Source organism: Neoarius graeffei, chromosome 25 (assembly GCF_027579695.1).
Source record: "Neoarius graeffei isolate fNeoGra1 chromosome 25, fNeoGra1.pri, whole genome shotgun sequence".
Classification (NCBI taxonomy): domain Eukaryota; kingdom Metazoa; phylum Chordata; class Actinopteri; order Siluriformes; family Ariidae; genus Neoarius; species Neoarius graeffei.
Window position 1 is genome coordinate 11,067,761 of NC_083593.1, and position 12,109 is coordinate 11,079,869.

The following is a 12,109-nucleotide window of genomic DNA, read 5'->3' on the forward strand; positions in this document are numbered from 1 at the left end:
TTCAGGCACACTGAAATACTTTGCTGAGTCTGTGGTCTGTTAGTGGTTTAAGACATGGGTGTTTTTGTGACTTTCAAAAGCAGGCAAAATTGAGCCAGTAACAGACAAAGTTTGGGTTTGGTGTGTCTTTCAGGCTTGTGTACTACAGTCGAGTCTGACTTGTGCCCTAATTTTAAGGACTCGTGACTTGACTTGGATTTGAGCACTGATGACTTGGACTCGTGCGTTAACTGCATTCGGACTCGTAAATTGGAGACGAGGACTTGGATTTTTTCTTTATTTTTTGTAACGTGCTATAATAACTAGGCATAAGATATTTATATCTACAGTAATTTTTATACTAATTTTGTGCATTCACCTGTTCATATGTCACGTTCAGGAACAAACTAACGTTAATTCACTAAAATGCCTGGAGAGAAGCCCTTAGGATTGTCCGCTTTGCTTATACAGACTTCTCATGCAGTGGAAAAAAATGCACTGCTATGTGTTCCATATGTAGAAGAACTATCGAGGAGACGACGGGGACGACCTCGAACCTCAATCGTCATTTGGCAAGACCACACCCAGAGAAGGAAGTGACACGCTATGTTCATTGCTCTGTTGATAGCGGGGCTTGCTTGCTGAGCGATGAACTAGCTAGTGTTCATGTTATTTGCCCTGTTGATAGTGGGCGGGGCTTGCTGAGCAATGAACAAGCTTTTTATCTGTAGCCTGTTAACTAAAATGGGGCGGTCGAGCAGGAACGTTAGTCCAACACAGCAGCAGAGACGCTTTCACATAAAGGCAGCAACAGCCACCGTCAAATGGTGCGGATGGAGTCTTGTTCTCGGACTCAACTCGAAATTTTCTTTAATGACTTGGACTTGAACACTGGGGACTCGAGACTAGACTCAAGGTTTAGTGACTCGACTACAACACTGGTGTCTATGAAAGAGATATGATGAGAGAGATGACAAAAGGAACATCTGACTCACCACAAGCCCAAATGTCCACAGGTTTCCCATAAGCCTCTTTCCTTAGCACCTCTGGAGACAGGTAACCTGGTGTACCTGCGAATCCTGCACATATGGGGGGAAAAAAGATGACAATCTTAAGACGGCTGAGACGCCGATCAGATATGGCTAGTTTCAATACAGGCTACATACCAAACCAGGCCTGCTGGTCCCCTTGCACTTCAATGGCAAGACCGAAATCGGCTAACTTCACCGCTGCGTTCTTGCATTTGCTGGCCAGGAGCAGGTTCTCTGGCTAAACAAGGACACCGAGGTCTCAGATTACTACTAGATAATAAACAACAACTTATCCACTCTACCTAATCACACACTCAATAGCCAATCCAGTCAACATATGTCCAACTTAGGAACATTTCATGATTATTAGTGTTAGTATGCACAATTGCATTAGTAAAGCCTTGTTTTCGCAGTTGCAATTCACAGTCCTCAGTGACTGGTTTGTTGTTGCACTGTACTGTTGCACTGTGAAGATCAGAGATCCAGCAGAACAGACCACATCAGTCCATCTCATCGGTCTGCGTTTACGCAGCATCACCTTGCTGCTGAGTTCAGAGGCTGCCTGTGGCTGTGAGCTCCGTCATCTTACTCCCACTCACACACTGATAAACACGCAACGGCACAGACCCTTACAGTCATGCATGCACAGATTTTACACTGATGCATAACGGCACGTGGTTTTGCAGACGTGGTAGAAGCTACTGCACATATGTACACACGGATTTTACAATCATCAAAGCTGCAATCTGATGTAAACCTTTAAGCGCAACGATGCACACGAGGCTTACACTACACAGCACTAGATGTTGGGATCTGAAGATGAAGCTAGACAATGAAATTTAATCTCCTTTATTTGTTTATTCAGAAATCTGACAGGAATTTATCAGAAATGATGTGTTGGGAGAAGATACAAGGGAGCATGGATGATAGAGAAACTAGGATATTTGCCATGTAAATTTGTCTTACAAGTGCGACCGAGGTAGTGGTGTGTGTCAGATGTAAAAAAAAAAAAAAAAGAATAAAATAAAATAATAATAATAATAAAAATAAATAAATAAAATAAAATCTTGAATTCTGTGTGACTTAAAAGAAGAGATGAGCGCGTCCCTGCTAGCAGGTTTCGTTATGATTCATAGTGATAGCTGTGAAAGCCTGTATAACAGTTTCAAATCTGATGTTTTTGCTTCCTTTCAGAAACACCAGATAACACTGACAGGTTTCAAAACATACAGGGACAGAAGTAACATATTTCCAGCCCCAGATAACATACGTGTACATGAGTTTGCGTGCGTGTGTTTGCAATGCTGCCGTCTCTCCCTGTATGCTTGGTACGGTGCTAAGTAGGTTAAGTTCCTTCCGCTCTGGTGGAAGCTGGTCTGGGTGAGAAAGTGGGTTAGAAGGCAGAGCAGAAGAACAGTGTGGGTGTTGGAGAGCGATTCCAGTTCTCTCCTGCTCCTCGCTGTCCAACTGCTGCTCCCAGAAGAAAGGAGAGCAGGAGAGGGGAACGTGTAACGCCGTAGCGATCTCCAATCACAGCTGCTATTCGGGGAAATAAGACGTGAGCGTTCAATGTCACGTTCGGGGAGCACGTTAGGGAATAGAAATGTGGAGCACAAGTCTGGGAGGTTAAAAGACCGTAATATTCAGCCTTGAAACCTTTTGTGTTCATGATCTCATTCTGAAATATGTCATAATGTGCTTAAATCCTGCGCTGAACTGACGGGAACGGTTTTTAATATCGCACAGACTGACTTGAGACTTATTAAAGCATTTATATTCGAATGCTGCGAAATCTCTTCTCATCTCATCTCATCTCGTCTCGTGATTACTGAATAAGCATAAGCCGATCACACTTAAACTGCTTGATGACACACTGCTCTAAACCATACTGCTGCAGATATTTTTCATTTTAAGATGTGCCAATGCTGCATTTTTGAAAAGTACACAATAGACCGAAGCCAATAATGTCAGAGGAAGTGCTGTCCCCTGTGACAGAATTAAACTAGTGTTTATAATTCTGAGAAACAGGAGCGGAAACTTACAATGATTTTATTCCACAGCACTGCTGAATTCTCGAATATAATTGGTTTCGAAGGTGAAATTAATTTTCTATAACAGCAGTCTTGACAGTCGTGTCAGCTGCAAGGCAAATCACATTATCGTTCCTACACTAACAACCAATTCACAGGTACTTGTATGCTGCACGCGTCACATAACAAAAGGGACGTGCCGTATAATTAATAGTTATTCCACGAAATCGAGTCGTACATGAGCTGATAGTGGCTATAAGCCATGTACGACGAGATTGAGTGGAATAACTGTTTTATTCTATCCACATTCACTGGATTTTGAGAAACAGAGCATTTTTATTGTTTTTTTTTTGCAAATCTATTAAATAAAAACTTTGTACAAAACGTCCGACAAACTCATTTCCGCTTAGAATGTAAACCAACCGGTGAAATGACAGTAACAATTTGTGAATAAAGCGATAATAATAATTCTTGACAAATAAAAAAGATACGTTTTTACCATCAAATATTTTTATTCCATATGTTGTTGCTTTTTTATTTTTTGAGGTTTTCTTCTTCAGGGTTTTTTTGGCGGTTGGCAAACCAACTTAAAGGAACAGTCCACCGTACTTCCATAATGAAATATGCTCTTATCTGAATTGAGACGAGCTGCTCCGTACCTGTCCGAGCTTTGCGCGACCTCCCAGTCAGTCAGACGCAGTCAGACGCGCTGTCACTCCTGTTAGCAATGTAGCTAGGCTCAGCATGGCCAATGGTATTTTTTGGGGCTGTAGTTAGATGCGACCAAACTCTTCCGCGTTTTTCCTGTTTACATAGGTTTATATGACCAATGATATGAAACGAGTTCAGTTACACAAATTGAAACGTGGCGATTTTCTATGCTATGGAAAGTGCGCACTATAATGACAGGCGTACTAACACCTTCTGCGCGCTTCGGCGCTCAGATATCAATGCGCTGCTGAAGCGCGCAGAAGGTGTTAGTACGCCTGTCATTATCGTGCGGACTTTCCATAGCATAGAAAATCGCTACGTTTCAATTTGTGTAACTGAACTTGTTTCATATCACTGGTCATATAAACCTATGTAAACAGGAAAAACGCGGAAGAGTTTGGTCGCATCTAACTACAGCCCCAAAAAATACCATTGGCCATACTGAGCCTAGCTACATTGCTAACAGGAGTGACAGCGCGTCTGACTGCGTCTGACTGACTGGGAGGTCGCGCAAAGCTCGGAGAGGTACGGAGCAGCTCGTCTCAATTCAGATAAGAGCATATTTCATTATGGAAGTACGGTGGACTGTTTCTTTAAAGGTGCATTTCCGCCACCGCCTAGGCTGAAGTGTAGAACAGGAGATATGGGGGGGGGGGGGGGGGGGGGACTATATTCTTTTAGCTATTTCTGTTTCTTTTCAATACTTGATCATTTTTGGGGTTTTCTTTTCGAGTAGAGTTTTTATTTCGTCCGCGGTTGGTTCAAAAACACTCTCCACCATTTTGTTTTTCTCTACTCACAGTATATGAGCTGATAGCCTAGTAGTAGAGTAGCCAATCAGAGCGTGTGACTGCTCATTTCCAGTGAACGTGGACAGAATAATTAACCATTATTCCACAAAATCAAGTTGTACATGAGCTGACAGCAGCTATAAGCCATGTATGACGAGATTGAGTGGAATAACTGTTTTATTATATCCACATTCACTGGATTTTGAGAAACAGCATTTTTATTTTTTGCAAATTCGATAAATAAAAACTTCATACAAAACGTCCGACAGAATCATTTCCGCTTATGCGGACTTCTTAAAAACCTATCGATGGCTGCACAAATTGACTTTAGTGTTGTTTTATTGTTGAAAGAACTGTCTTGCTGTCGTGCCAAGGTTTAGAATACATTTAGACATTTATCTAATTCTTCCTTGGACATTTCAGTGATCTCATCTCATTATCTCTAGCCGCTTTATCCTGTTCTACAGGGTCGCAGGCAAGCTGGAGCCTATCCCAGCTGACTACGGGCGAAAGGCGGGGTACACCCTGGACAAGTCGCCAGGTCATCACAGGGCTGACACATAGACACAGACAACCATTCACACTCACATTCACACCTACGGTCAATTTAGAGTCACCAGTTAACCTAACCTGCATGTCTTTGGACTGTGGGGGAAACCGGAGCACCCGGAGGAAACCCACGTGGACACGGGGAGAACATGCAAACTCCACACAGAAAGGCCCTCGCCGGCCACGGGGCTTGAACCCGGACCTTCTTGCTGTGAGGCGACAGCGCTAACCACTACACCACCGTGTCGCCCCATTTCAGTGATGTAATTTTCAAACTTTTTTGAGCTTTTGAACCAGTCTAAAAAAAAAATTCAACAAATTTTAATGCTTAGAGAGGAAGAATGGAAACAAACCGGCGAAATGACAGGAGCAATTTGTGAAAAAATGCTATAATAATAATTCTTGAAAAAAAAAAAGATACGTTCTTACCATCAAATACTTTTATTCCATATTTTGTTGCTTTTTGTATTTTTTGGGGGTTTGTTTTCGAGTAGAGTTTTTATTTCGTCCTCGGTTGGTTCAGCAACACGCTCTGCCATTTTGTTTTTCCCTACTCACGGTATATGAGCTGATATCCTAGTAGCAGAGTAGCCAATCAGAGTGCGTGATTGCTCATATCCAGTGAATGTGGATAGAATAATAGTCGATACAGTGAAGTTTTCTGTAAGGAATCATTTATGGAAAGAGTTTCTAATATCGGTGATTTGTAAAGGTCAGTAGGTTTTCCACCACTGGAAAGTCTTCAGGATAGAGGACTTCGCTTATTCCCGATTTCTCAGTAACACAATAAGCTGCATTGTTACCTTTAACTCAACAGTTAAAACGATTAAAAACACATCATATGTCTTTAATCAGTATACCAAAATTATAAATTTTGCAAATTGTTGTGGTATAAAAGGAATAAAACAGTGCTGTTATAGGAAACTTCGTGTTGTCATTACACCACCAGTGTATTGCTTATTTTCTTATAATAGCACACCCCAAAGTATAGTGTTTTATTCCTTACATATCTGGATACTAAAGCATGTAAATACTATCATGCTATCAGAACAATATCTTATTTGATATACTCTCACTGGCCACTTTATTATGAACACCTGTACTGTATGTACATCTACTCAATCAAGTCCAATTAGCAACAGAGTAATGTATAGAATCATCCAGATTATAGAGTTAATGCTCATATCAAACATCAGAATCGGGGAAACGTGATCCCGATAACTCTGACCATGGCATGGGCTGGTTTGAGTATTAAAAACTGCTGTTCTCCCAGGATTTTCACATAGAACAGTCTCTAGAATTTACATAGAATGGTGCAAAAAAAAAAAAAGCATCCAGTAAGCGCCTTGCTCCTGATTGGGCCCAACAGAAGAGAATGGCTAGACTGGCTTGAGCTGACAGGAAGGATTCAGTAACCCAAATAGCCATGTTTTACAACCATGATGAGCAGAAAAGCATCTCAGAACACAAAAGTTAAACTCTGAAGTGGATGAGATACCACACTGGGTTTCACTACTACTACCAGCAAGTACAGATATCTGAGACTCTCATGGACACGCCAAGAGGCTCACCAAAACTGAACAGTCGAAGTTTGGAAAAAACGTCACCTGGTCTGATGAATCTTGATTTGTGCTGCAACGTGGAGAATCTAGGATCAGAATTTGGTTTTAACAAAAAGTCGTCTCAGACTGGTTCCGTGACCATGACAATAGTGGGGGCTCGTCCACAGGGGAAGGTATGTATATCAAATTTCTCATTCTCTCTAGCTGCTTTATCCTGTTCTACAGGGTCGCAGGCAAGCTGGAGCCTATCCCAGCTGACTACGGGCAAAAGGCGGGGTACACCCTGGACAAGTCGCCAGGTCATCACAGGGCCGACACAGACAACCATTCACACTCACATTCACACCTACGGTCAATTTAGAGTCACCAGTTAACCTAACCTGCATGTCTTTGGACTGTGGGGGAAACCGGAGCACCCGGAGGAAACCCACGCGGACACGGGGAGAACATGCAAACTCCACACAGAAAGGCCCTCGCCGGCCACGAACCCGGACCTTCTTGCTGTGAGGCGACAGTGCTAACCACTACACCACCGTGTCGCCCTATATCAAATTTGCTATATATAAAATGTTGCTATTTGACAGATAGTATTTTTAGATGTTGAGTAATCATCTGGGTGGCACGGTGGTGTAGTGGTTAGCGCTGTCGCCTCACAGCAAGAAGGTCCTGGGTTCGAGCCCCGGGGCCGGCGAGGGCCTTTCTGTGTGGAGTTTGCATGTTCTCCCCGTGTCTGCGTGGGTTTCCTCCGGGTGCTCCGGTTTCCCCTACAGTCCAAAGACATGCAGGTTAGGTTAACTGGTGACTCTAAATTGACCGTAGGTGTGAATGTGAGTGTGAATGGTTGTCTGTGTCTATGTGTCAGCCCTGTGATGACCTGGCGACTTGTCCAGGGTGTACCCCGCCTTTCGCCCGTAGTCAGCTGGGATAGGCTCCAGCTTGCCTGCGACCCTGTAGAAGGATAAAGCGGCTAGAGATAATGAGATGAGATGAGATGAGATGAGATGAGATGAGATGAGTAATCATCTACAATGGGAGCTCACTGCCTCATGGCTATTATTACGTTTAGTGGTCAAAAATGGGAACTGCAACAAGTGCTAATAGAAAACCATTGGGGCAAGGATCACGTTGCACCATGGTCACTCTGTAAACGTTTTCAGTGGAGGAACAGCAGACAGCACAGTTAATGACAGGGTTGCCATTTTATGCCAAAGTTTTAACATGGCTGACAAGATCTAGCTTTATCGCAAATAACTGGAAGACATTTCTGCAAACAAAGGCATGATCTACAGATCCATTTCTATTGTAAGATGCAAGTTGCAAAGATTAGAAGAGGGCAAGAGAGAATTATGGAGTAGATAACGTCTGTACATCAGAACTCTATGTGCACCATGTTGACCTTGTATCGCATGCAAAGGCTGAGGAAAGGAAGAAAAATATCCCTCACTTTTCCAGTGCCCTTTTTTTTTTTTTTTAGCAAATTACCTCCGCCAGCTTTGTTGGAGGAGGTTATGTTTTCACCTCTGTTTGTTTGTTTGAGTTTTCCCAATATAACTCAAAAAGTAGTGAATGGATTCTGACGAAATTTGGTGTACAGCTTTCGTACGTTCAACGGATTTGATTTTGATGTTGATGCTTATACTATGTAGCTGGATGGAGGTATGCACTTTCCCGAGTGCCCTTCTAGTTACATGTGTGGTTTCAGGTCTTTTGTTCAGATGGGCTAAAATTTTTGATGAAACCTGTTATCCCTGGTTAATGATATTAGCTAGGGAAAAAAAAGGTACACCTAAAACCTTTCAAAATAAACTGCTATCCTGTATGCTGGATGGGAAAAAAAAATCACTGGATAGTCTATACTGCAAGTCAGACATGACAGTCTGTCGAATTAATTTTGTTTTGAGGTTATATCGTAATTAATCTCATCTCATTTCATTATCTGTAGCCGCTTTATCCTGTTCTACAGGGTCACAGGCGAGCCGGAGCCTATCCCAGCTGACTACGGGAGAAAGGCGGGGTACACCCTGGACAAGTTGCCAGGTCATCACAGGGCTGACACATAGACACAGACAACCATTCACACTCACATTCACACCTACGGTCAATTTAGAGTCACCAGTTAACCTAACCTGCATGTCTTTGGACTGTGGGGGAAACCGGAGCACCCGGAGGAAACCCACGCGTACAACATGCAGACTCCGCACAGAAAGGCCCTCGCCGGCCACGGGGCTCGAACCCGGACCTTCTTGCTGTGAACCGACAGCGCTAACCACTACACCACGGTGCCGCCCTCGTAATTAATCTATTTCCAAAACCGAAAACAAAATAATCATGATGATAAACACTGCTGCATGACTATAAGTTCAGCAGACTTCAACGGCTTCCACGGTCACCAGATCTGAATCCAATATTCAGCCTGGATCGGATTCCAGTGGATTTAGTCTGTAGTAGACCAGAAAATTCACAGCATGAATGTGCAGCTGAAAAGTCTACAGCAATTATGTGACGCAATCATGTCAACATGGACCAGAATCTGAAAACGTTTTTTTTTTTTTCTGACACCTTGTGGAACCCATGCCGTGAAAATTTGACGCAGTTCTAAGAGCAAAGTGGGATCTACCCAGTATTTGTATGATGTTCCTTATAAAGTAGCCAGTGCGTGTATATATAAATAACATCAGTCCCGGGGAAAAAAAGGCAACAATATTTAACCAGAGACAAATAAAATTATGACAGATAAGAAACCGTGTTACTTTATACTAGAAGCAAGCGTATTCCCACATGCAAACTCATGACATCAAAATCATGATTATACATTTTATAAATGAACTAATGGTACAATATAGTGATACTTCCAATGTATCACCTGCATTATACACCAGCAATATAATCTTCATGAGTTGTTCATCAGTATGTACATGGCGGAGGGACACAAACGCAATCAGGTGCACGGTCACGTGTGCAAGCATGCAACCGTGAGGAGGCGGAGCGAAGGGGAAAACAAAAACAAAAACAAGAGCCGTCACTCACCTTGAGATCTCGGTGCACCACGCCCATTTGGTGGCAGTGAAGCACCGCCTCCAGGATCTGCTGGATGCAATGACTGCATGCAAACACCAGGGGGCGTGTGTTAGTTGGAGCAGTGCTACATTCTCTCGTGCACAGGCACAGGCAGGGAATGAAATACTACAGCTGCATGTTAACAAACTTGTCCTATGCATCACACATACATAGTTTTCCTTTTTAAAGAAAAAAAAAGAATGAAGGATTGAATGAAGGAAGGAATGAAGGATTTGCATCTGTTTTTGCTTCACGGCTGCACATCCTGAAGAAATGCAGTGTATCACGCACAAGGATGTCAAAAAAAAAAGTTACAACTAGGGTTGATATGCTGAGCATTAACACTTCTACGTTGTGTTTCTGGCACAGGAAGCTTCAAATGACTCTATACCACTACAGCAAAAAGCCCTCCGACCGTTAGATTGTCACACCACCACCCACAAGAGAGAAAGAGAAAAAGACAGGGACAGGAAAAGAAAGAAAGAAAGAAAGAAAGAAAGAAAGAAAGAAAGAAAGAAAGAAAGAAAGAAAACAACAAAATAAAGCAGTTATAGAGAAAAAAAAGAAAGTCTTAGAGAAAGAGTATGTTTGAGACAGGGAAGGAGGAAACAGGAGACGAGCAATACGAGGAAGCAATGAAATAGACAGACAGAGAGAGAGAGAAAGAGAGAGATGGAGGGTGCAAACGTGGCAGGAGCTCCTGAAAAAATGGCGTCTGGAACTATGGCAATGTGTCAGAATCAGGATGTGGACAGCGTGAGTCAGGATGTGTAGGTGGAGGCTTCTGATTTGCTGATTATATCTCGATTGCTGATACTTATAATGTATATAAACACCTTCCTTCCAACTCTGTATCTAACAACTGTACAGAACACTGGTGCTCAATGATGTAACTGTTCAGACCACCCATGGGGCTGACGCGAAATTCCTCATATATTTATTTGTACTTGACAAATAAATATTCTGGTGTGTATACCGAGAGACACAGGATGTGTAAAGTGTTTCTGGAGCTGTAGGAGGTGAAACCGGCGGATATTCAAATATTCAAGCGTTCACTCTATGGGGTTGTTAAGCTCCGAGAGCGACGAGTTCTTTCTTCTTCAGTTTCCTCACTTCACTGCTGCCATAGCAACAACTAGTAATGCTAACGGAGACATCCATCATGTTATGTCCATTGCTGTTGAAGTGTCTCGCTATGGGAAATCCTTAATTCAGATAAAGGTGTTTGAGAGGGGCCAAATCTGATCCTGAGATATTTTTTCTCATGTTGACTCTACTTTGATTTTAATGGTTGTGTTGATAAATTTGTATATACAACATACAGTGCCTTGCATAAGTGTCCACCCCCCTGGAACTAGTGGTACAACCAGGACATACTGGAATTGGGATTACAAGTCATGAACCAACACAAACCAACACAAAATAGCTTATAGGTGTAGGGAAGGCTTCTGGAAATGTATCAGGTTATACAAATATCGCTTTAAACTTTGTCACAGAAACCCATTAAATTCATCATTGAAATAATAGAAAGAATATGGCACGGCTGTGAGTCTGCCTAGCGGAGGCCTTCCACCAAAAATTAGTGACTTGGTAAAGAGTGCATTAGTCAAAGAAGCAACCAAGAGGCCAAGGGTAACTCTGAAGGAGCTAGAGAGATTCACAGCTCAGACGGGAGAAAACTTTCGCTGATAACCCGACACTTCACAGAGACACTTCATATATGTGGGGGGGGGATTATCTGGTCCACTGAGACTAAAAATTGACCTTTTTGCCCGACATTTGACAAAAGCTCAACAGTACATCATTACCACCATGAAGCATGGTGGTGGTAGCATCGTGTTGCGCGTTACCTTTGGCCTCCTTGGTCAAAGGGTCTGGAGAATTATTCAAGGCACTGTAGCAAGGAAAGGAATGCGAAAAACATGTCTGGTTTCTGTATATTATATGGAAAACAGAAACGTTTGCTGATGCATTTCAGGGTGGACCTTTCCTTGAACATGAATATTCCCAAATGACATTTTTTTGGATAATGTATGCAATATATGAGGGTGATAGTATATCTGTGTGATAGGCAGTGGGATAGTGTAAATCCGAAGCTACCCTCAACAGTCTATACATGACACATTCATATGGCAAAGCAAGAGCCTCTAAATTCCAAAACAGTAAGGACAGACAGATTGGGCTTCCCTTTGCCCTGTCAGCAATGCCACATGTCCTATCAGATATCTCTCTAGTGAGCAAGGGGACGGTGTGGTCCTGCTCCTGCTTTTTCCCTTCTTAGAGACCAGACATGCTGCCAAATCCAGCGCGAGCACACACACACACACACACACACACACACACACACACACACACACACACACACACACACAGGGGCTATATATGAGTGTATGAACAAT

At 42.7% G+C, this 12,109-nt stretch overlaps 1 protein-coding gene across 7 annotated transcripts in view; it reads right to left on the minus strand.

The window, feature by feature from the left end:
* Positions 1–12,109, minus strand: part of LOC132873113 (calcium/calmodulin-dependent protein kinase type II subunit beta) — a 121,246-nt gene that overhangs the window by 57,652 nt on the left and 51,485 nt on the right. For all 7 annotated transcript variants that reach the window (XM_060908367.1, XM_060908365.1, XM_060908363.1 and 4 more), the window contains exons 6-8: positions 9,681–9,753; positions 1,146–1,248; positions 975–1,058 (exon numbers count right to left, since the gene is read on the minus strand). In XM_060908367.1, the coding sequence (XP_060764350.1) occupies positions 975–1,058; positions 1,146–1,248; positions 9,681–9,753 (260 nt within the window). The remainder of the gene's footprint in view (positions 1–974; positions 1,059–1,145; positions 1,249–9,680; positions 9,754–12,109) is intronic.